This window comes from Prionailurus bengalensis, chromosome D2, assembly GCF_016509475.1.
Source record: "Prionailurus bengalensis isolate Pbe53 chromosome D2, Fcat_Pben_1.1_paternal_pri, whole genome shotgun sequence".
Lineage (NCBI taxonomy): Eukaryota > Metazoa > Chordata > Mammalia > Carnivora > Felidae > Prionailurus > Prionailurus bengalensis.
Genome location: NC_057351.1, coordinates 45,953,810 through 45,978,426, shown reverse-complemented (window position 1 = coordinate 45,978,426; position 24,617 = coordinate 45,953,810). Strand labels below are relative to the sequence as shown.

Sequence of the window (24,617 nt, the reverse complement as noted above, 5' to 3'; positions counted from 1 at the left end):
GCCACCCAGGCACCCCTAGAGGCTCAACTTTAAGTGTCCAATAGGCAGTTTAACATTTAAGTCTAGAGAATTGGAGAGAGGACTGGGTTGGAGGGGGAATTTGGAGGCTGTTGACATATAGATGGGGTTTGAAGCCGTGAGGCTGGGGTGAGGCACCATAGAGCCAAGTGTAGAGACAGCAGAGGACCAGGGCTGAACCCTGAGCTGCTCCCAGGTGAGAAGTCAGGGGCAGAGGAGGAGCCAGCAGAGGGGGTTCAGGAGGGTTGGTGAGGGGGAGGAGCCAGGAGTGAGTTGGGGATCCCGAGGCAACTGAAGGGAATGTCTAGGGAGGAAGGGGCAGTGACAACATGCACTGTGGACAGATCAACCAGAAGAGATCGAGCATAGTTCATTGCTGACTTGGGCAAGCATGGTTCTGGTGGAGTGCTGGGGTAGAGCTTGATGATAGCGGGTGTGAGAAAGGGTAAGACGAGGGGAAATGGAGTGTGAGAATAACCGACTGTTTCAAGAAGTTGACTATAAAGGGAAAGAGAAATGGGACAGTGGCTGGAGGGGAGGTCAGGTAAAGAGAGGGCTGTTGGGTTTTTTGGTTTTAAGTTGGGAGACAAAACAGCAATGCAAAAGACTGATGGTACTGGAGAGGGAGAGAAGAATGGCTGGAGCACTGATCTCTCTTGTGGACATAGATGCAAAGATCCTCAACAAAATACTTAACAAATTGAATCCAGCAGTATATGAAAGGATTATACAAATGAGATGAGATTTATGACCAAATGAGATTTATCCCAGGAATGCAAGGGTAGTTTAACACCTGAAAATCAACAGTTGTAATACACGAATGGAATTAAAGACAAAAACCACATGATTGGGATGCCTGGGTGGCTCAGTCAGTTAAGCATCTGACTCTTGATCTCAGCTCAGGTCTTGATCTCAGGGTTGTGAATTCAAGCTCCCCCCTTCCCCCCACCCCCATTGGGCTCCCTGCTGAGTACATGAACCCTACTTAAAACACCACATGATCATCTCAGTAGACTCAGAGAAAGCATTTAATAAAGTCTGGCACCCTTTCCTGATGAAAATAAACGGCCTAGGGATGGGGGTAGAAAGAAACTTATTGAACTTGATAAAGAATATGTATCTACAAGAGACCCAAAGGTAACATCATACTTGTGGAGGAAGACTGGATACTTATCCTCTGAGATCAGAAACAAGGCACAGATTCTCACTCTCCTCACTGAAATTCAGCACTGTACTGGAGGTTCTGGCCAGAGCAATTAGGCAAGAAAATGACATACATCCAGATTGGAAAGGAAGAAAGGAGTTAAAGTATCTCTTATTTGCAGATAATAGGATCTCATATACAGAAAACCTTAAGAAATCCACTAGAAAACAATTAGAAGTCCTAAAACATTCGGCAAGACTGCAGGATACACTAATCAGCTGTATTTCTGTTCAGTAGCAATGAGCACACCAACAATGAAATTAAGAAAACTTTATTTACAATAGCATCCCAAAGAAGAGAATACTTAGGGATAAATGTAACAAAAGAAGTATAAAACTTACTACTCTGAAAGTGACAAAATGTTGTTAAAAGAAACTAAAAAAGACCTGAATAAATGGAGGGACATCCCATCTTCATGGATCAGAAAACTTGACATTGTGAAGAGGGCAATGCTCTCCTGTAGATCTATGGACTTCTGTACCCAGCTCTGGGAACATGGGCCCTGGAGCCCCATCGGACAGCAACTCCTACCCAGCTCACCATGAGAGGAAAGAAGAGGGAACCACTGAGTACTCAGGGTTACCTGGCATCTGGCAGGTGCTTGCACGGATGAACCCTTGCCTAGTTATCTGGAGAGAGCCTGCAAGCCCTCAAAGGTGGGTCTGATAGGACGGTGCTTGGCAAAGCCAGTTGCACTGATGGGTGAGAGGAGGCAGAGTGAGCACAGATTCCAGCATCAGGTTGTGTGGTCTGAGTGTGATCTGGCTCTGCCCTTTGCTGGCTGTGTGAGCCTGGGTAGGCCTGTTACCCTCTCTGTGTCTTTGTCTGCAAAACAGAAGAAGAATGCCTTCATTGCAGGACTGTCGTGAGAATTAAGAGAGAAGACGGACACAAAGTGCTCAGCGCTCTCTCAGTACAAGGTAGCCCTGGAACATTCAGCAAACACAGCACACCTGCTGTGCGCAGGCAGGGGAGGTGGCAGGAAAAGAGGTCGGGGGAGCTTCCACTACTCCACAAGATGGCCACTAACCAGGAAGGCAAGCCACGAGGCACAGAGCAGTGGTTCTCAAATGTTAGCTAGCATCTGAGGCACCCCGAGGAAGGCCTGTGGAAATGGGACTGCTGGCTCCACCCACGGGGATTCCAGCTCGCTTGGGCGATGCCCTCGAATCTGTATTTCTTTTTTTTTTTTTTTTTAATTTTTTTTTTTCAACGTTTATTTATTTTTTGGGACAGAGAGAGAGCATGAACGGGCGAGGGTCAGAGAGAGAGGGAGACACAGAATCGGAAACAGGCTCCAGGCTCTGAGCCATCAGCCCAGAGCCCGACGCGGGGCTCGAACTCACGGACCGCGAGATCGTGACCTGGCTGATGTCGGACGCTTAACCGACTGCGCCACCCAGGCGCCCCTCGAATTTGTATTTCTAACAAGTTCCCGGATGCTGCTGGTGCTGCTGGTCCGGGGCCCACATTCTGTGAACCTCTGTGTTTTGGAAGGGTGGTGAGTGCTGTTGAAAGAAAAACAAACCCGAGCAGTTTTAAATACAGTGATGAGGACGGGCCATTCAAACAGTCTGGGAGGTGAGAAAGCCAGCCAGGATGTCTGGTGGAAGCTGGCCAGCCAGAGGCAGCAGCCTGGGCATCAGCAGAGCACATCTGATGTGGTCCTGAAGCAGCGTGGAGGGTGGGTAGGCCGGAGGGGTGAGGGACAGGGCAGATGGGAAGGAGCCTCCCGCACCCCTGTGAGGGCTTTGGCTCTCACTCCTTTTGTTTGTTTGTTTTAATTTTTAAAAATATTTATTTTTGAGAGAGAGCATGAGAAGGGGAAGACACAGAATTTGAAGCAGGCTCCAGGCTCTGAGCTGCTGGCACAGAGCCTGATGCGGGGCTGGAACTCCTGAACTGCAAGATCATGACCTGAGCTGAAGTCAGACGCTTAACCCGACTGAGCCACCCAGGTGCCCTGGCTCTCACTCCTAAATGAAAGGGGGAGGGCGCATTGGAGGGCTTTGAGCTGAGGCATGATGGCATCTGACATATAGTTGAAAAGGGCCACTCTGACTGCTGGCCTGAAAGGGACGAGGTGAAGCCAAGGACAGGTATACACGGACTAATCCAGGCAGGAGACATGGGTGCTTTCACTATGGTGGGTGACAGTGAAAGTAATCAGGTTCTGAATCTGTTTGGAAAATAGGACTGACAAGCACTGGGTGGAGGTGTGCGAGAGCAAGGACAGTGCAGGTGACTCATGGGGTGTGGGTGAGAGGTCTTGGGGACAGAGCTGTCATTAACCAAGAGCGCAGTTCAGGTTTGGGAGGTCGCGGCCCGACCACAGTTCCATTTGGACCCTTCTCAGTTTGAGATGTCTATTTGTCATGAAGCCAGGGCAGGTGCTGCGTTGGATGCAGGAGTCAGGATTAGCGCTCAGTAACTAGTAGCGTGGTAACTCTGACACTCACAGGCTGCCAGGCACTGCCTAGCACAGCCCAGAAGCTCTCTGCCCCAACCTTACAGGCAGCAGCACGGAACGACAGCCCTGGGGCAAGGAACCCAGCTTGGGAATGGTGTCCCTGCCCACAGTGACTGCCCTGTGCTGGGGAGGGGTGTGAGGGACCAGCAGCAGGCCCGCAGTGGCCATCAGAGCCTTGTTGCCCCAGCCCGGTTGTATGTGGCTCTCACAGGCCGCTGGAGACTCTCCTCTGACCCCCTGGAGCCAATTTTCCTGCTCTTCGGTTCCTCAGAAATCAGGTGGTAGAAGGAAAAAGAGGGGACAAATGCAGCTTCCAGAAGCCACAGGGCAGGACACTTGACATGGAGAAAATCCCAGCCTTGGGGCAAGTTGGAGGGACACAAAGCAACCTTTTTAGTCCAGCTGGAAGTGGTCACTGTTTGCTAGAATGACCTCTCCAAATAGAAGCCCCTTGAGGCACAGTCCGGTTCAGAATGAAAGGTCACTGGCCCCAGCCCAGGCTAGCAGTGGTGGAGCCCGAGATACTAGTGGACCACTTCTCCCCCGTGCTGCTTGCCCAGCTCTTCTAGGAGATTGAAGAAGAGAGTCTTATTTCCGGTTTCCCTGAATGTTGACCCACCAGGCCCAGAGTCCCTAGCTGGGCCTTTTTTGGCAGCCCTTCCAAAAGGGGAGAGAAAGGACTGTGGCTAATCTGCGCTGGGCTTCAGGTCACTAAGCCAGCAGATGGGCTGCTCGAGCATGATTCTGGTACCTTCAGCCTATCCTCGTATGTTCTGTGGGTCCACCAGCCAGGTGGAGGAGATGCCTCAGCAGGCCTGGGACCCTTTCCATGCCCCAGGCTCACAGAGGGCAGATCTGGCCTCTTCTGGGCTTAGGGGTTGGTTCACAGCATCCTTGGGCCTCCTTCCCCTGTAGTGCTTCTGGAGTCTGTGAGCTTGTAGGAGAAATAGTTCCCAGCCACAGACCCCTGTGACAGGGTGGCAGGGAGCCCGGGCCCGTTTATGGGGAGAACAGAGAGGGAGGGCAGATAACTTGCCTTGGGAGAGCCCGGCACGCCAGCAGTGGTGATTTACTGGGGTGAATTCAGGACGCTAACTGTTCAGCTGCCTCTTATCCACCTTGCCAGAAGTCCTCCTTCCTTCCCAGCGGCTGTGATGGGAAATGCCCCATCAACGTGGCCTGCCTGGCTTCTGTTTGTGCTAAGGAGAGCTCAGATCACAGACAGGGCCAGGAGAGAGTTTGTCATGGTTACTGTTAAGATGAGGCCAGTGGAGGGTTAGTGCCAGTGACACTGAGCGGTGCCCCAGTAACCCCAGCCACTCACCAGGGCAGCTAACATTTATTCAGCATGTTCCTGTGTCAGGCTCTGCAATAGCCCTAGGAAACTGGTCGTGAAAACCTTTACAGGCAGGGACACTGGGCAACAGGGAGACTCAAACGCTTTGTCCAGGTCACAGAGAAGTCGGCAGGAAGCTGGGTTCTTTTTATTTGTTTGTTTGTTTATTTATTTATGTATTTAAATGTGATTTATTTTTGTGAAAGGGAGAGAGAGAGCACGAGCAGGGGAGGGGTAGAGAGAGAGGGAGACACAGGATCCGAAGCAGGCTCCAGGCTCTGAGCTGTCAGCACAGAGCCTGATGCAGGGCTTGAACTCTTGAACCGTGAGATCATGACCTGAGCCCAAGTCGGACGCTTAACCGACTGAGCCACCCAGGCACCCCAGGAAGCTGGGTTCTAACCCAGGTCTGCTAGAGCTCAGAGCACCCCCTGCTGGATGCCTGCTCTGGAAAGTAGGATGCCAGGGGGCCTCCAGGTGATCCTATGGCCAGGTTCCCTGGGTCTCGTGGCTTCGAGGTGGCCTTGGTCGTTCTCCACATCAGTCTGAGGAGACACAGAGGGGTCTCATGCTTGCTAAGTGCTATTCTTGCCAGGGGTTAGTTGTATCAAAATTACATTATAGAGGGAGGCAGAGAGGCCTAGAGAGGTTTAGCAATTTGCCTTACAGCACACAGCAGAGCTGGGGGCAGAGGCAGCTGTCCCCAGGGTGAGACCATCAGTGATTTTGTCTCCCTCTCTCTCTTCCTCTCCTGGGTAAGCATCAGAGCACCATAGCCTCTGGATCTGAGTTGTCTTGATGGGAGGGACGGAGATCATGGGGAGGCAATCAGACTGAGGAAAGAGTCCCCGAGGTCTTGGACCCAGGGCCTGTTCGACACACAGCTCAGAACTGAGGGCCACCCCCGCTGAAGAGGTCATCTGTGTCCAGGTACTTGTTTGAGAGGACAGAGCCTCAGCTTCCTGGCCTTGCCCCAAGAGGACAATTTTTTTTTAATGTTTATTTTTGTGAGAGAGAAAGAGAGAGAGCGAGCAAGCGGGGAAGGGGCAAAGAGGGGGGGGAACAGAGGATCTGATGCAGGCTCTGCGCTGACAGCTTTGGCACTGACACCCGTGAGCCAAACACCAGGGCTTGAATTTACGAACCACGAGATCATGACCTGACCCCAAAGTTGGACACTCAACCAACTGAGCCACCCAGGCACCCACCCCCAACGGGACAATTTTAAGACTCTCTCTGAACATCCAACCCTAATAGGCCCCACAGCTAAAAATGACCCCCCGACATGGGGTGTGTTATCCTGGCTGGGGCATAATCTGGTGCCCATCTGAGTCCAGAGCCTTCTAAATGGCGGGCACTTGCAGACTTCCAGCCGTCTGGGGAATCTGTGTGGGAGTGGAAGGGATTCCCTAGAGACTGGCAGGTCTAACCGCACAGGTAGGGGAACGAAAGCTCAGGAGGAGAAAGCAAGATGGCATCAGAGCCCACATGGCCACTGGGAGGGTCCGCCTACCCCCAGGGTAGGTGACTCTAACTGAGCCCTTGGGTCCTTCCCTTGAAGGTGGACAGTGCTGCTCAGACCCAGACGGTCCCTGGGTAGTGGGAGCCCTAGGCTTTTCTGACAGGTTTAGGGCGGGGCATTCCTTGGCTTGTGGCCCTCACTGGCATCATGAAATGCCCTTCCTCCCTTCCTGTGTACTTGCACTTTGGGAAGGGAGAGCCCTGAGCCCCTCCCCAGAACCCAGGGCTAAGGAGGATGTGAGCCCCCACCCCCATACTAGTATCAGGGCCAGGACTAGGGGGCCTATGTGGCCTGCAGCACAGAATTTAAGGAGGGCAGCAAAAGCCTCAGTGATCAGGATGAACATGTTATTGTGATATTTGTAATGGAAATTAATGCAAAAAGTCCATTACATTAGTTTCTTATTGCTACTCTAACAAATTGCCACAAACTTAGTGGCTCAAAATAACACAAATTTATCCTGTCATAATCGTGGAGGTCAGAAGTCAGAACTGAGTCTTCGCTAAAATCAAGGTTTTGGAAGGGCCTGTTCCTTCTGAGGGCTCTTGGGAGACCCTGTTCCTCGCCTGTCCACCTCCTAGAACGCTGTTCACATTCGTTGGTTGTGGCCTCATCACTCCGGTCTCTGCTTCCCTCCTTCCCATCATTACCTCTTCTGTAGTCAGCCTTCCCTCTGCCTCCCTTTTAGAAAACCTACCTGGATAATCCAGTACAATCTCTCCATCCTTAATTTAATCATGTCTGCAAAATCCCTTTTATTAGGTGAGGTAACACAGTCACAGGTTCCAGGGGTTAGGATGTGGACATTTGGGGAGGGGGGAATCATTATTTCTCCTACCACGTCTACAGTAAATCTCAAAATTTCAAATGAAGACAGGATCCGGGGGATTAGGGCGAGACGCTCACAGGATCTGTGCCAAAAGCAGGGTTGCAGCCTGTCATTACTTAAAGTTTTGATAATTTGTTCATCATGCATTTTTTTTACATGTATTTGTTAAAACACTGCAGTGAAATGTTTACCTTGCTTATTGAAGTTTTTGATACCTTAAGTTTTGCGCAGGTGGGCAGTGCCTCATTTGCCTCATCCTGGTCCCCCCCTTGCTTCGGAGAGCACTGGCTGTGCACTGCACACAGCTTTCAGATGAGCCCCCCACCCCTTCCAGCCCCAGGGCTCCCCTAAGCTCCTCCCTTACAGAATTTGGCCCACAGAACCCCGTGGGTCTCTATTCCTCCTGCCTGGTGCTGCCACCCCCCCCCCCCCAGCTTTGCTTTGCACCTGCCCCCCCTGGTATATATACCAGGGGGAATATAAACGTCCCAGTCTTCAGACTTTGTAAGTATGGGCTTGTGGGCTCATTTCACTGGGACAGAATCCCGCCCTGGAAAGAATGTATCTTTAAGATACGTGTCTTTAACTTGTCTTAACGTAATTTAAGTCTGGATGGGAGGTCTGGCACTTACTAGCTGTGTGACCTTAGGAAAATTCTATAAACTCTCTAGACTTTAGCTGCCGCGTCTGTAAAATGGGGACATCAAAACTCACCTCTCTGGGCTGCACAGGACGCCTTACTTGAAGGCCGAAGCACCAGCTCTGAAGCCAGGAGCCCAGTGTTAGATCCCAGCTCGGCGCTCCCTCCGCACCCACCCACCCACCCCCAAGCTGGGTGACCCAGACAGTTACCTGGCCTTCCTGGGTCTCCACCGCCCCACCTGGAACACATGCCTCCCAGCCTGCGGGGAATGGGAGCTCCTAAAGCGAGTCCTCGTCCCCCCTGTTGGAAGGGACCGTCATTGGGAGCTGCTGGCATTCATTCCTCCGGAGCCTAGGAGCCTAGTATCGCGGAGCGTTCGGGAAAAGGGGGTGAGACGTGTGAACCCTGAGCTCTTCCCGGGGGCCGGCTTCAGGCGTGGCATTTCAGGAACTCGCAAGTGCCGGGCCCTCCCTCCCTCCAGGGTCCGGGCCCGGGGCGGGCGGCGGGCAAGACGCTACCTGCGCGCGTGCCGGGCATTCCTGCCCCGCCGCGCCGCCGCACCGGGCGCGCCATGGGCCTGATGCCGGCCTCGCGGGCCTTCTCCCGGTGCTGCGCCTGCCCGCGGCCGCCCTGCCGCCTGCCCGCCTGCTGCGCGCCCGCGGCCCCAGGTAGCGCGGGACCGGGTGCGGGGAAGCGGCGCCGCGGGCGAGGAGGGCGCCGCGCATGGGTCTCGGGGGCCGCGGCGGGGAGCGCGCGTGGGTCGGGGTGCCCGCGGTGGGGCGCGGGGCTGGGGGAGCCGGGCGCGTGCGTGTTCGCGGCGAGAGGCCCCTCCTATCTTGCGGCCGGGGTGGGGAGGTGGCGGCCCGGAGCCGAGAGGGGACTCTCCAAGGGTCATCCCCACCCCCGCCACTACTGAGGGGACGGAGCCTGACGGAAACGCCGGGCTACCGACTCCAAACCCAGTGCTCGCCCCCACGTTTGCCTCCCTGGGCCTCGGGAAAGCCGCTGCGCGCTGCCTGGCTGCCACCGGGAGGATAGGGATCCTCTGCCCTGGGGTTGGCTCACCCTGGGCCGGACCCCGGCAAGATGATGTATGCCTCTTGCTGCCATTCTCTTTCTTGCGCTGATGTCAGCTTCTTGGTTGGTGAGGCCTGGCTAGAGCCCAGCCTGTTGGTTTCAGCCTCCAGGGCAGTTCTGAAGCTGTCGAGGCCCCAGAGCAGGGCCATGCACATGGGCACATACAGCCATGAAAGGGTGGGTTGACAGACCTTGGAGGGGAGCTGAGAGCAGGAAGGGACTTCCCCAAGTCTGAACCTCTGGAGAGAATTTAGGAACGTTTTTTCCTTGTCTCTCTTCCCCGACTGTGGCCTAGTCCCCCACTCCTGGTCCTGCCACCAACTAGAGAGAACCCTAGAGGAACCAAAGCCAGCCTGAGGTCTCCTCTTGGGAATCAGCTCCAGAGAGGGAAAACCAGGCCCTTTCCTGCAGAGTCCTTTGAGCTGACAGAGCCCAGCGCCCTAGGCTGGCCCTCCTGGGTCAAGAGAAGGCCACATTCACCAAGCACCTGCTTCGGTGTGCCTGCTGTGGGAAGCTCTCCCATGGCTTCTCACAGCCCCACGAAGTGGCAGGGAGACTGAGGACTGTGCCCAAGGTCATCCAGGACAGGGATCTGAGCCAACTGACTGCCCGGTCTGTGGCCTGTGACTTCCTGCTTCTTCAGGGGATTCTGGGGAGAGGGGAATGAGGGCTGGGGTTTGCCAGGGGGAGCTGGCAGGGAAGGAGCCTCGGCCCAGCTCTGAGCCTTCCGACAGGTTCATCGAGAGGAGAGGCAGCCACTGCCAGTTTCCTCTCTGGTGGCAAAGCCAGTACTTTGTGAAGAGCGTGGGCTGGGACCTCGAGGAACCCGCACACTGGCTGGGTTTCCAGGGATCTGACAAACCTACTGGAGCTGGTTCTTGGCAAGGCTTCCCCTCCGAGATGTGCCAGGAGGGCTGAGGGAGTTCAGTGTGGCTGTTCTGAGCCCTGCCAGGTTCTTCCAGAGAGACCCTGGCAAGGGGAGTGGTGGGCAAGGAGAGTGAAGGAGGCCGGGCCCTGTAGCCAGAGTGCAGGTTGCTTCCAGCAGGATAGCAGGAGAAAGGAAACCCTAGAGGGCTGGGCTGGAGTGAGCTTTCCCGCAGCGCTCCACGAAACTTCTTTCCTCAGAGGGTGGTGAGGGGGCAGCTTGCTCCTAAAGTTGGCACAGAGTCTCATGCAAAGCTCCGCACAGCCCTGCTGGGAATGTGGGGTCAGTCCCAGGCCTGGTGGTGCCTCACAGCCCCCTGCCTCGGGCAGGGCCCTCAGGGCAGCCCCTTAAAAACAGTACGATGATCCCATTTTATAGATGGAGAAACTGAGGCCCAGGAGAGGCGGCCACCTCTCTGCTCAATAGCTTAGCTGGGATGTATACCCAGACCCGTGCACATTGAGGCTCAGAATCTTTTTATGGCCTACAGTCTTGACCGCCACTTGCTGCCCGTGTCTCCACTCCCACCCGTAGCCCAGTCCTGTCACCAAGCTCAGCGACTTACAGGGCCTCTGAGGCACTATCACCGTTTCCCAAAGTCCCTGAGCAACATACGAGGTCAGTGCTCCTGGGGGAGGGGGGTGGGAGGGGGGCAGCAACGGGCGTTCGGCTGGTAGGGTTGACATGTTTACAGCTCTCGGGCCGCACTAAGGCTGTCCTCTACCTAGAACAGGGTGAGGTGCAAGTGCAGTGACAGAAGGGTAGATGGGCAGAGGGACAGACAGAAGGATGGCCTTTGGCCCCCGGATGGGAGATGGGAGAGCAGGACGGGCTAGAGCCCAGAGGAGGCTGAATGGGATTACCCCAGCTTTGTGGATCTCTGGAGGACGTTTTAGAATTCTGCTCCGTGTCTCTCTTCCCTGACTGTGGCCTTCGGTCCCCTGTGAGCCCAGCGAGGGGCGCCGAGTGCGTGAACTCTGGATCCTTCACCCAGTGCTCCTTGACCTCTGCCCCCAGTCCAGCACCAGCTCGGGGCTGAGGAGGGGCAGGTGTCTTCACGCATCCGTGGTGGCGCGCAGGGAGAGAAGGAGCGAGAGCTCTGTGGTTATGCAGAGGTGAGGGGCTGGGACAGCTCCCACAGGAGGGCACGTCTGAGCTGTTCCCCAGCGCTAATGGGAAATTTGCACAGACTGAAGAGGAAAGAGACCTCTGGGTAGAGGTCTGCTCATGGGCCAGGCAGCAGCAAAGCAGGCGGATTTAGGACGCTCAAGTAGCGGGTGAGGCTGACAGGAAAGGAGGCAGGCACTGAGGGTGCAGTGCCAAGCTCGCCCCCTCCCCTTTCGGGGACCCTCTGCTCGTGGGCAGTTCCCCCTGCGTGTCCTCTGCCCCGCTCGTTTGAGTTTCCAGAAGTGGAGTGGCTGGGTCGTCTGGTAGTTCTGTTGTACATTAAAAAAAATTTTTTTTTTTTATTGAGAGACAGAGGGAGACAGAGCATGAGCAGGGGAGGGGCAGGGGTGGGGGTGAGGGGACACAGAATCCGAAGCAGGCTCCAGGCCCTGAGCTGTCAGCACAGAGCCCGACCCGGGGCTCGAACCCGTGAACCACGAGTTCATGACCTGAGCCAAAGTCGGCTGCTTAATCGACTGAGCCACCCAGGCGCCCCGTGTTGTACGTTTTTTAAGGCACCTCCTTAACTGTTTTCCACAGCGACTGCGCCGGTTTACATTCCCACCAACAGTGCACAAGCCTTCCAGTTTCCTGACATCCTCGCCGACACTTGGCTGTTCTCTGGGGGTTTTTTTTGATAGTAGCCATCCTAACGGGTGTGAGGTGATATCCCACTGGGGTTTGACTTTCATTTCCCTAACGACCAGTGATGCCGAATCATGATGATGTTTTCCTGTGAGTACGTTCCCTGTCTTGTGGCGTGAGCTCTGCCTCATCTGTTCTTGCTCTCTGGGTTCTGCCCAGGGTCTGAGGAAGCCTTTATAGGTTCCTCAAGCTTCCGGGCGCCTCAGGAGCGCTTTGGGCCCTGACAGTACCCCTCCTCCTCCGTCATCCCAAGCACCCTTCCCCCCCACTCACTGAGCTGGTTAGCTGAGGGTGTGACCAGTTCCTCTCTGTGCCCAGGAATTTTTGGGCAGCGCCTGGAGGACACGGTCCACCACGAGCGGAAGTATGGCCCCCGCCTGGCCCCGCTGCTGGTGGAGCAGTGCGTGGACTTCATCCGGGAGCGTGGGCTCACTGAGGAGGGGCTCTTCCGCATGCCGGGCCAGGCCAACCTGGTGAGGGACCTCCAGGATTCCTTCGACTGTGGGGAGAAGCCACTGTTTGACAGGTGAGCCGAGGGAGAACAGTACAGGCGGATCACCTGCCCGTTCCCGCTGCAGGGGCTCCGCCCAGGATGCGGGCTCCAGTGGGCAGAGGCCCGTTGGCACCCACAGAGCCTGGCAGCAGGATGCTGGGTGGCATGGCTCCCCCCATGTGCTCAGTGAGTGCCCCCCGCTTCCCCCATGGGCTGACCATTGGGCACAGAGTCTCTGCAGAGGCCCCCTGGGCCTCCTTTCAGGGATGGGACCCTGGCCCACCCCCAGGCCCCTTCAGTGACAGGATGGCGCAGCAGCCCCACATGGTGTCAGGTGTCAGGGGTGGGGAGCCCGTCTCCTCCACCTTCCCTGCACAGGTGCCCGTCCGTCCTGACCCATCACTGGGCTTACCAGGTCCAGGGCTGCGCCTTGTGGATAGAGGCAACTTCACTTAGGAGCCCAAGTGTGACCTGGGAGGGGGGGCTACTTGGAGGCCTCTTCTTCCTGACAGGGCCCCACCCATTATGGAGCAGTTTTCATAGAAAGTTCTTGGTGCATCAAGCCAACCCCGGCCTCCGTGGAGCTGCCCTTTCTTCTCAGGTCCGCCCTCACAGTCAAGGCCCGCCTCTGCCCCAGGATAAGCCCATGGGTTTCTGCCAGCAGCCTTGGCCTTGGCCTTGGCCTTCCCAGCTCTTGGGGCAGAGCACCCTCAGTGCCTCCAGCTTCCGCCCAGACCCATCAGCCCAGCCAGACCCATCAGCCCAGCCGGGCGAGTCTGTCACTTCCCTTCTGCGGAGGTGGACTGGATGGACTGGATGCCGCCCCAGGGGAGCTCCGCCCTCAGGGAAGAAGAGATATCCAGGGGTGGAGGTGTTACCCTGTGGGCAGAGAAACTAAGGGTTATCTCTCCAGGTCACACCTAGAGTAAGGTCAGAAGCTGATTTGGACCCCAGGGCAGCCCTCCCTGCCTCTGTGCCCAGCTCCCTTACCACACGCTGAGAGCCTGATCCTGGGGGAGGGAGCGGGACAGGGGGCACTGCCCTAGAGGGACACCTAGGCTCGTGGGCACCCACAGGGCTGTGGGCTGTAGGACAGTCTCCTTGGGTGCTGGGGAAGGATGCCTGGATTCAGGGCAGGACTGTGTAGGAGGGGAGGGTGGTGAGGGGGGTTTAGGAAGAAGTACCAAGAAAAAGCCCTGAGCCTTTGTTAAAGGGAAAGAAAGACTCTGCAGTGAGTGGAGAAGGAAGGAGAGGGTGAGGAGTGCGTTTCTAGGTCGGGAGGGAAGCAGGTGAGGCGGTCAGGGTGCTGGGCCAGGCTCCCTAGACCAGGGCGGGGCAGAGGATCTGTACAGCATAGCTGCAGGGATGTGTGGGGCTGTGAACTGAGGCTGCCGCACTGGCGGGGGCGGGGGCAGGCCTCCCAGGCCCAGAAGCACTGTAAGCGGAGGGCATGGAGGGGGAGCCAGGATGGGGCTCCAGCCAGCGAGGCCTGCAGAGTGGAAGGGCTGCTCTCAGTCCACTTGGCCCAGGACAGAAAAGCTTTCACCTCCCCCACTGACGGGAGACACACAGAGGGGCCTTGGCCACACTTCTGTTTACACTGCCCAGGTCTTCCCCAAGGGCAACCCTACAGATCCTCCCTGCTTTCTGCCCCTCCCCCCATCCTCCTGGGGCTCTAGCTCCTGCCTTGGCCCACACTGAACCCACAGGGCTGGGGGGGGGGGGGCGGAGGCAGGGAGGGCACTGAGCTCAAGCTTGGGCACCCCCTGGGGCTGTGAGCACCCAGGAAGTGGGGGGTGTTGGCAAAGGAGGTAAAGTGGCCTTGGGAGAAGGTAGTGCAGAGCGTGGACAGCAGCTTTCCTGGCTAGAGGCAGGGACGGGGGCCCCTTGACCAGGCCAGACTAAGAGCCATCAGGCTTGAGGCAGAGAGGGGCCCTAGCTGTGTGGGTTTCAGGTATATATGGGGCTGTAGAACCCCAGAATCCCAAATGTCATAGCCAGAAGGGATTCTGTGAGGCCAGCCACGGACAGCCAGGGCAGGTGACACCTTAGTGGCACACAGTCACATTCTCCTGGCCCTTGGCTCATCTTTCCTGAGTGTCTGCCATGAGTTAAGATGCAGGTTCAGGGTTTAAATCCAGGGCCCTAGACAAGCAGATGAAATACCTAAGGCCCAGACCCATCCAGGAAGGCAAGCTTAGAGGAGGTGCCAAGACCGCAGTCCAGGGACTGAACCCAGAGGCCAACAGGCCCAGGGTTGCTGCCCTCCACTGGGGGCGCATCAGCCCGGGCAGCTCCAAGCTGGGAGTGGACACAAAGGGCACTGGGGTGCTGGAAATGGGGTGATGAACATAGCCCCACGCGTCTGTAATGTGAACAGGAACTCAGAGGCTGGGGGGCAGGACCTGACCTCTGACTGCCCAGCCCCTGGGGGCCCCATCACCCACTCATCATCCACCCCCTACTGGGAGCAGAGCAGCTCCCACGTTGCCCTGCAGAGGACCCTGGGGCAGCCACCAGGCCACCAGAAGGGGACCTGCGCTCCTCCCGGTTCCCTGGCTAGCAGTGTGCACACGCAAGCACACACGTGGACATGAGAGCAGAGGCTGCCCCTAGTGGTGTGGCGCAAGGTGCTGGTCACTTCTGGGGTTCCCCGGCGTCCCAGGCCTCATGCATGTCCCCCTGCCCACAGCACAACAGACGTGCACACGGTGGCCTCCCTGTTGAAGCTGTACCTGCGGGAGCTCCCCGAGCCTGTGGTCCCCTTCGCCAGGTACGAGGACTTCCTCAGCTGTGCCCAGCTGCTCACCAAGGACGAGGGGGAGGTTAGTGGCTCCTGGGGACCCATCCTGGGAGGCGGGCCTGCCGGCAATTGGATGTATGGACGCAGAGCACAAACTCTGACTTTGAGTGACTTTTGTGGCACATAGATCCTGGCCTACAAACTGCTCTGTAGGATGGGGGCCCTTGAACCTCCTGCTCTGTGAAGGGGGGGGTGCCCGGAGCACCCTGCTCTGTGATTGTAGGGGGGCCCGGAGCAGGTCTGTGTGTGGGAGGGGGCTCTGGATGGTGCATGTCTGGAGCATCCCATCTGTGTAGGGTCCTTTCTTCGTGCAGGCCTACGTCTCTGGGAGGGGCAGGTACCTCCTAAAGCAGGCCGAGTTTCAGTCATGGTCCTGGGCCCCCAGTGGGGGCTCCTGCTGCGCACACACACACACACACACACAACCTGAACGTAAGGCCACCCAGGCCAGCCACAGGGTTCAGAAACCACCAGACCTTTCATCTATTTATATCCTGCCTCCTCCCAAAAGAATTTGAGTCTGCTTCCAGGGCTGAGGGCTCCCACGCCTACCCCCAGCCTCTCCCGCAGGTGTCTAAGCCCTAAGCCTGCTTTGGCTGGGGCAGGACTTTATTTGCTCACCCTCTGGCCCTGAGGGAGATGAGGGGTCTTTATCTGGCAAATATTTGTACCTCCGTAGGTGTACTGAGCCCCGGCCCTAACGTTTCTCTTTGGCCCTGCAGAGGCATTACCCTTCACATCAATTCCCCAAAAGTAAATCTGCTTCCCCAAGAGGTCACAAGCCTGGCCTCACTGCTCCTCCGAGGGAGATGGAGCGGGGAGTGCCTTCTAGTCACCTGAGGCTCGGCTGCATGGGCCTTGGCTGGAGGTCTGGACTCTGATTTCTGCCCCCACTCCCAGCCCACCCTCCTCCTCTTTCCCCAGCCCTCCCTCCCTCGAGCAGGAGAAGGGCCTGGGGTCTCATTGCTGGCCTTTGAAGTGTTGTTTTTCTCTTTCAATCCCAAGGGGACTCTGGAGTTGGCTAAACAAGTGAGCAGCCTTCCCCTGGCCAATTACAACCTGCTCAGATATATCTGCAAGTAAGTGACCAGGGGCAGGGGCTTCAGTGCCCTGCACAGAGGGGGCTGGGTCATTCTCCCACCCAGGTGCTGATGGAGGCAGTGAGGGGTAGAGAAACATAGCCCCTGCACTCACAGAGCTTACAGTCCCTGTGGGAGCAGGTGGTGGTATAGTCTCCCCAGTGAGGGGATGCACCTCTGTCCCTTCACCCTTCTCTGGGTGCCTCTTGCCATCCCCTCCCCCAGGGGTCTGCCTCCTGAGCACAACTGGGGCCCAGGTGCCTGGAGAGGGCGTGCAAGGTGGCCTTCACTTAGCCCCATGCCTGAGGGGTCTGGGCCTTCTTGGGCATCTGCCCCCCCACTCCAGGTGGGAGAGTCGTCCCTCTGGCCCCTGCTTCTGATGGCCCTCCCAGATCCCTGAGAGAGGGAAGCTCCGCCCCCTTCTGAGCTTGGCAGGGGCAGCTGGCCATGCCCAGCAGCTGTGGACACTCGTGGACATGGCTGGGCTGGGGGGCCGGGCAGCTCCCAGCAGATCTGGCATCAGGTTTTGCTTTTCTGCCACCTGCCTCTTCCTTACTGTACAGGTTTCTGGATGAAGTTCAGTCCCACTCAAATGTTAACAAGATGAGTGTCCAGAACCTGGCAACCGTTTTTGGACCTAACATACTCCGGCCACAGCTGGAAGACCCGGTAACCATCATGGAAGGTAACGGTGGAGGCATGCATGGCGGTGCTGGGTGCTGCCCGGCCTAGGGCCGGGCCAGTGGAAGGGGGCTCCATTCCGGGGGAACTGGAAGGAGCCTCTAGAACACCTCACCTCCCTCTGACCTCTGACCCCATGGGATCCAGCTATAAAAGGAAAAGGAACTTTGCCCTGCGGATGGGGTCACTGAGTGCAATGGAGAATGACAGGAGGGCCTGGGGTGGGGGGGAGGGGGTGGGATGGAAGAGGTCAGCGCCCTTGCCCTTGAATACACACAGATGTTTTTGCTTTCCTTAAGTAATTTTTTATTAAGTAGTTGTCACAGGCTCCTTGGATGTCAGGATATTATATATATATTATATCAACATTATATATTAATATATATATTATTATAATATATTTATTACTTATATTTATAAATTATATATATTATATATAAAAGTTATATATTATATAATGTATCTTAATTATATATATTTATATTACATTATATATTATATTATATATAAATATATTTATATTATATTATATATTGTATATTAATATATATTAATATTATATAATAATATGAAAACTAGCAGTAGCCACTGCTTTCAATATGCAAGGGCCCCTACTAAGTGCCTTACTCGTATCACTTCATTTTAATCTTTACAAGCAGCTCATGTGTGGTTATGGCACCCATTTTACACATGAGTAAACTGAGGTCAGGAGGGGCAAGGTGACTCTCTGTCAGCTAGATTTACTAAAGGGCACAGGTACAGGCTGACCCAGAAACAGAGCCCAGGCTCAGAGGCCCCGTGGAAGACTGTCTCAGAGGGGTTAGTGTGGGAGTCCTCGCAGACAGGAGACCCACAGCCAGTCCCGGCTAAGGTGTGCAGAGGCTGGCCAGGTCTCACACAGGACAAAGCCTGCTGGGGCTGCCACTGCTGGCCCCTGGCAAGCTGAGGGCAGAGTTGCTATTCCTTGCTGAGCAGACCTGTCTGGAGCTCTCTGTCCCCCCAAGCCAAGGTTGTGACTCTTGGGGTGGCACGCTCGCTCAGATCCCCCCTTGGCCTGCCTGGCTTGGTCTCTCACCCCAGGCCCCCAGTTTCTCGGCCTGCCAGGTTGAACAGATGCCCGACAGCAAACCCAGAGTTCCTGCCTCACCCAGTTTTCTGGCCTAAGAGTTCCTTTATTTTTTCCAGGATTCTTAGTTGCCTCTAGTGGGAGTGTCCACCCAAGGACCCCTCCTTCCTTATCACCTGGAAACCTTCCCAGTCTCTGGTCTTTGTTTGGTGGAGGGTAATAGCAGGGACCAAGGCAAGCGGATAGGTACCACGGTCCCATTGTACTGCCCCCATTTTGTCGCTTTCTCCCCAACCCCCAGGCTCAGGAATACAGGCTCCCCAGGCTGCATCTTAGGGGCTGTGGCCTGGAGAGGAGGTATTGTGTGCGTGATTGTGTGTACGTGTGCGTGAGGGGGGTATTGTGTGTGTTGGGGGCTGCATACGTTTATATGTGTATATATGGAATTGTGTGTTACGACCGTCAGCATGTGGGACTGTATGTGTGCCCACATGCACCTGTAAGACATTTCTGTCCCTGTCCCAGAGCCCCCCAGAATGTGGACAGTCAGGCACAGCCATCATCAGCAGTCCAGGGGAGTGACCTGGGACAACCTAGAAGGCTGTGATGTCTAGGTCGTGATTTCTAGGGCCTGCCTGCCACTGGCTCGCAGAAGAAGCATCGTGCCTGCTTCTTCCCCGCACGCCGCGGGCTGGAGTGGGCTGGAGGCACGGTACCCCTCTGTGTCCAAGGAAGGGGATTCGTGGGTGGGTCCTTCTGCTCGTGCTGGATTTGGAGGGTTTGGTGGCTGTCCTTTCCTTCGGGGAGGCAGATGGCAGGCCTTGCTGAGCTCTCTGGAGGAGCAGCCTGGTTCTGGACTGCCGATACCCTGCGTCAGGTCTGGTCTAGAGACCCTGGACTGGAGACATCCATGGCCAGGCTTTCTCACTCCCTCTTCCTGGCAGGCACGTCCCTGGTCCAGCACCTGATGACCGTCCTGATCCGCAAACACAGCCAACTCTTCACCTCGAGGGCCGAGGAGGGGCCAGCCTCCCCACGGGGGGGCCCACCGTGCACAGTGGGGTGGGGCTCTGAGGAGGTCCCAAGGGACGGCCAGCCAGAGCCCGGCAGCCCCGGCACCCCCGGCCTGCCATCACACAGGACCTCTTCTCTGGACGGGGCCACTGTGGCGGCGCTGTCTAGAACCTCCCCCGTGGGTCCGGGTGGCCGAGGCAGCCCCACCACTGCCACCAGCCCCGGGAAGAAGGTGCAGACTCTGCCCAACTGGAAATCTTCCTTCTGGCAGCCGGGGGCCCGGTCAGGGAGCCCGAAGGTGGGCAGCTCCTCCCTGGAGGTGCCCATCATCTCCTCCGGAGGGAACTGGCTCATGAACGGGCTGTCCTCCCTGCGCGGCCACCGCCGGGCCTCCTCAGGAGAACGGCTCAAGGACGCTGGCTCTGCGCAGAGACTCTCCACCTACGACAACGTGCCCCCGCCCAGCGGCCTCTTTCCCAGCACTCCCAGTGTGGCCAGCACGGCGTGGTCGGGGGCCTCCTCCTGCGAGGCGTCGGCGGGGGGCTCGCTCAGCAGCTGCACAGCCTGCCGGGCCAGCGACTCGTCCGCCTGCAGCTCCCTGCCCACCGAGGGGGGCCTCGAACCCTCCCCTTTCCCCAGCAGCAGCGAGGACCGCAGATCCCCGGACCTGGGCCGTGGCCCAGACGAGGTGGGCACCTGCATCAGCAGCAGCGAGCCCAGTGACCCAGGCAGCCCCAGCCAGGACTATGCCCGCTGCTCCGAGGCTCTCCAGGGCCTGGTCACAGAGCTCAGGGCGGAGCTGTGCCGGCAGAGGACTGAGTACGAGATGAGTATGAAAAGGTAAAGGGCTGCAGCCGCTGGGTGAGTGTGAGGCCGCCCCGGGGGCCCGGCGGAGCCTTTGCGGCCAGCAGCCCACGGGGCACAGGCCCTGGGCAGTCGGCCTCTGGTCATGGCCTCTGGCACTGAGAGCAAGCCACCAAGAGGCAGGGCTCAGAGCAGCCAGCCCCTGGGAGCCACCTTGCTGGGAGATGCCCCCAGGACGGGGTTGGGAATGGAGGGGTGGGGTCCTATGTCTGGGAAAGCTCAGGAGCTCTGGGGCCTGGCATGCAGTCAGAGCTCCATAAATGCCTGCTGGATGAGCGAGTGAGTCAGAAGCTCAGCCTTAGCTGCTCAGAGCACCTTTAATGGAGGGGCTCAGCATGGGGGTCCCTCTGTGGCCCTCAGGGAGGAGGTGGGCCCCCTGAAGTGTGCAAGGGCCCAAGGAAGCGCCCACGTGCGATGCTGGCCCTGGGCCAGCTAGCCTGGCTGGCTGACCTGGTCAGGCCCGATATGGAAACGCCTTCTGGGACTGTAATCCAATTTTCTATGAGGAGGGAGCTGGCTGTGCTAAGCGGTGCCCTCCTACCTGCCCTGGTCACAGGAGGATGCCTTGTGCCCCATTCTGAGCCCTGCAGGTTTGTTCACTGATGGTCCTGGTGTGATCCTTCCCCCTCCCCTGTGAGGAGGGGGTTTCCCCAGCTCTGAGGCGCCAGGTTCTCTACCCAAGGTCAGGAGCAGAGTCTTGCACTGACAGCATGCAGTGCTTCTCCCAGCCTCTCCGGCTCCCTAGCCCCTTGCCCCAGATGTCTGACCTGTAAATCAGGTCCCACCCACTAGCAGGTGTCTGTGTGTTCTGAGGTCTTCCTTTCTCCATCAGAGACAGTGGGGGGTGGAAGGGACTCCTGCTTCTGACTCTGAGCCTGGGATTTCTACAGGGAGCATCAATGACAGCGTCGGCCCTTCTGTTCTGCAGGAGGTCAGGGAGGGTCACAGCGGGCGACGTGTGAGCTAGGAGTTGAAGGACCAATAGGATTGGGCTGAGCCAGGAGGAGAAAGGACACAACAGGAGTAGAACTGTGAGGTATACGACGGGGGCAGGGGGAGATACCCCACACACGGGAGCGCTGGGCTGGGACTTCCCAGGCAGAGGTAACAATGGAACGCCCCGCAGATAGGAGGAGGATTACAGCTGAAGATGAGCTCGCAGACAAAAACTACAGAATACATGGCAAGTGTGAGGACAGTCTCAGAGGGCGTCAGAGTCCACTTTTCACTTCCTCAGCTGTTTGTGGAGCCAGCTTGAGCTTCTAGTTCTTTTACCTTCTCAGCAGCTGAGGTTTCTCAGGGGGACAATGCTGTGCTTTGTGGAGGGCTCTGGGTGAGACTGCCTGGGGTCGGGCCCCTGCCCGCTGGGTATTGGCCGAGAATCCCAGGTGGGCTGTCTGACCCCGGTGTGTATTGGCTGAATGTCTGTCTGGCAGGCTCTCTGGGCTTGATGACGTCACCCCTTTGGCATGAGGATTAAGTGCCAGCGGATGGGAGTCCTCAGCACAGGGCCCGGTGCAGCCAGAGTGCTCAGGAAGCTTTCACTGCTCACGCTTCCTCCTGCTTGGTGGGTGGGAGGCTCTCAGAAGCAAGGGGGCAGCAGCGGCAGCCCTTGTAGTACTCTCGCCAGCAGAGTGGTCTGTGCTGTCATCCTGGGCCGAGGGGTGGTCTAGGGAGAGGAGGATTTCTCTGAGCACAGGAAAGAATAGAGCCCCAGCCAGCAGGTCTTTACATATGGAGTCTGCACTGGGTCTGGTCTGGGGAGTTGGGGGAAACCAGCTTTCAGCCCTGCTTTCCGGGACTCAGAACCCCTCCCCTGTACCAATTCTTACATTCCCAAAAGAGAATTCATTGAGTGGCTGTGATGTGCAGACACTGTACTAGATGTTGGGGTCAGAGCCAAGACCAAAACCGATCAAAACCTCTGTCCTTATTTTTATTTGGGGCTGTGTGTGTGTTGGGGGTGAGGGGGAGCCACCATGAACGAGACAGATTTTTTAAATATCTATGGTATGTGAGGGGCACCTGGCTGGCTCAGTTACACATCCGACTTTCGCTCAGGTCATGATCTCGCGGTTCGTGAGTTCGAGTCCCGTGTCGGGTTCTGTGCTGACAGCTCAGAGCCTGGAGCCTGCTTCAGATTCTGTGTCTCCCTCTCGCTCTGCCCCTCATCCACTCGTGCTCTGTCTCTGGCTCTCTCTCTAAAATAAACAAACATAAAAAAAAATTTTTTTTAAATCTATGGTATGTTAGAAGGTCAGATAAAGGAGGAGAACTAGCAGGGTGGAGGGCAGGGGAGCATGGGAAGAGAGGGCTGGAAGGCTGTGCTGGGACAGAGGGAAGGCCAGGGGTTGCAGTGGGGAGAGGTAGGTGGAGGAAAGGGTCAGGCAAGTGGAGTGGGAGAAAGGGGGGTGGAAGGCAGAGCGTGGGGCTCCAGGCCAGACGTGTGCATGTCATGGACCTGACGGGCAGCAGTTGAGGTGGAGAAAAGCACCAGATTCTGAACGTGTTTGGAAGGCTTGCTAATTGGTCAGATGTGGGAGTGAAAGAAAGAACGGACTTAGGGGACATTTTTGTCTTGGTGTAATAAATGGAAGGGGGGTGTTCAGTGTGTGGGACACCAGGGCCACGGAAGTGGTTTGGAGAAGAAGGGTCAGGAGCCAACTGTGGACCCGCTGAGGTGCGGTGCTTACCAAGTTTCTGAGTGGAGTCGAGGCACACAGAGGCTGAGAGGTCGTCAGCATGTAGATGCAGCCTCGGGTCTGGAGACTGGATGAGGTCACACGATGAGCCACATAGACAGGAAACAGGAGGCCCAGGCCCAAGCTTGAGAGCACCAGATCGGGGAGGAGGAGCCAGCCAAGAGGGGGCTGGAGCCAGAGGAGAAGCAGTGAGGAGTCTGGGGGGGGCCTGCTGCCACCTGCCATGGGGATTCTTCTCATAGTGTGTCCTGTGCTCCCCAGATGGGGGGCTGGGCTGCAGGGAGGTTTCCTGCCTTCTTCATGCTTTGTGTTCGTTGATTGAGGGTGGAGGCCTGGGCCTGGATGCGGTGGGAATGGATTCTTACTCCTATTACCCCATGTCACAGGTGTTGCGCTGTGCACTCGTGGCCTTCTCTGTTCATTGTAGCTGTAGCTCCTGGAGGAAGGGTTGTCCCTGACAGTTTTTCAGAAAAGACACCAGGACCTGGTAGTTTGTGTTCTGCCCACAGTCACGTGCCTCATAAGCAGCCAGGCTGGGGCTCAAACTCCAGTGTTTTGGTTCTCAGGGGCTGGGCTTAGCATGCCCCACAGGCCTTATGGGAAGTAGTCATCTGGCTGAAAAGATGGATGTGCCGACCTCTGTTCTCTGTGGTGTCAACATCCACAGAAGCATGTCTGCCACGGCATCAAGGAACACTGATGTGGCCTCCTGGGGAGGATCCAGAGACTTATCGCTGAGGGTGAGGCATTTGAGCTGGGGAGTGAAGGACAAGTAGGAATGGAGGGCACAACCCAAATGGGGTTTCCAGTGAGTCGCCGTGTCTGGCTGAGGCCTGGGGGGAACCATGGGAGGTGGGGCAGCTGGAGGGAGGCTGGGGTCCAAGGCGGCTCCCAGAAGAGCAAAGGCGAGGGGCCAGTTTCCTACTTCTGTCTCCATCTGGGGACCAGTCCTGCCTTCTGCCAGCCAGCAGTCCATTCTTCAGAGGACAGTTGGCTGGGCTGGAGGGCAAGTGGATTTTATATTTTAGCAAGGACTCAGGCTCCCAGCCTCGAGTGCCAAAGGGCCAAATGCTCATGCTGGCCTTTCTGGGTCACAGGCGTAGGGGAGGTCCCCCGGGGGGTGAAGTACCAGGGTCCTGGGAGGAACTGCCGAGGCCTGTGGGGCCTGCTGCAGAGCCAGCTCTGAGCGCGCATGCGTCTTCCCGTCCCTGGGCCGCCTGACCGGCTCCTTCGGAAGGAGTGCACGCAGGCACGTGTTCACTGACACCCAGCCATCAGTCTAAAACAGTGTCTTTCTTCTTGATTTTAAAGACTCGAAGAAGGTAGTGCCACTCTGAGGAAGCGAATGTCACAGCTGGAAGAAGAACTGGACCAGGAAAAGAAAAAGTACACGATGCTGGAAATAAAGCTGAGGAACTCGGAGCGGGCCCGGGAAGATGCGGAGAAGAGGAACCAGCTGCTGCAGAAGGAAATGGAGGAGTTCTTCTCAACCCTGGGAAGCCTGACCGTTGGGGCAAAAGGGGACAAGGCCCCCAAGTGAGGGAGGGGGAAGAGCTCCCTTCTGCAGCAGTGCTCGCCCCTGAGCAGAGACGGCCGCCGGCCTCGTGAGGAGCCACGAGGCCCTGCAGCTTGGACCTGGGCCTCCGTGGTGCCAGGAGCTCCAGAGCCAGCTGGAGGGAGGAGTGCTGACACCCCCAGGGGGACTGTCGGGAGCCCAAGCCCCACGTGGGATCTGGATGCTGCTCCGACAGTGCGGGGCCTGGCAGGTGTCAGAGACGGCAGCCCCGTGACCCACCGAAACAGATGGCACCTGGGGTCTGAGCAGCCCACAGGGAACATTTTGCATTCTTTATTAAATCTGCTGTCCTAGCATGACGTCTGGATGCCTGACTCCTTCTTTATGATCATGCAGAATTGGGGGTTGGGGTTACCAAGTTGCTCGTTGGAGGTCCCCAGGGTTTCCCACAGGCTTCGGAAGTGGGATGTGAAGCTCCCTGAGGAACACCCGGTGCTGTCACAGTCACGGAAGCTGTTCTTACGCAAATCTGTGTTTTGCTGCATCCTCCCTGTGCCCAGAGC

General features: G+C 56.9%; 1 protein-coding gene and 1 long non-coding RNA gene across 8 annotated transcripts in view; one reads left to right on the top strand and one right to left on the bottom strand.

The window, feature by feature from the left end:
• Positions 1–24,413, top strand: part of ARHGAP22 (Rho GTPase activating protein 22) — a 171,290-nt gene extending 146,877 nt beyond the window's left edge. For 4 of the 7 annotated variants that reach the window (XM_043596812.1, XM_043596810.1, XM_043596811.1 and 1 more), the window contains exons 5-10: positions 12,155–12,362; positions 15,022–15,154; positions 16,138–16,211; positions 16,775–16,896; positions 18,903–19,812; positions 23,850–24,413. In XM_043596812.1, the coding sequence (XP_043452747.1) occupies positions 12,155–12,362; positions 15,022–15,154; positions 16,138–16,211; positions 16,775–16,896; positions 18,903–19,812; positions 23,850–24,078 (1,676 nt within the window). In that variant the 3' untranslated portion in view covers positions 24,079–24,413. The remainder of the gene's footprint in view (positions 1–12,154; positions 12,363–15,021; positions 15,155–16,137; positions 16,212–16,774; positions 16,897–18,902; positions 19,813–23,849) is intronic. The other 3 variants (XM_043596814.1, XM_043596815.1, XM_043596816.1) reach the window with 1 other exon arrangement.
• Positions 7,284–8,144, bottom strand: LOC122492961. Its single transcript, XR_006299792.1, has 2 exons — positions 8,094–8,144; positions 7,284–7,461 (listed from the first exon to the last, which is right to left on the bottom strand). It is a non-coding gene; the product is annotated as an uncharacterized LOC122492961 (long non-coding RNA).
• Positions 24,414–24,617: the final 204 nt, after the last annotated feature.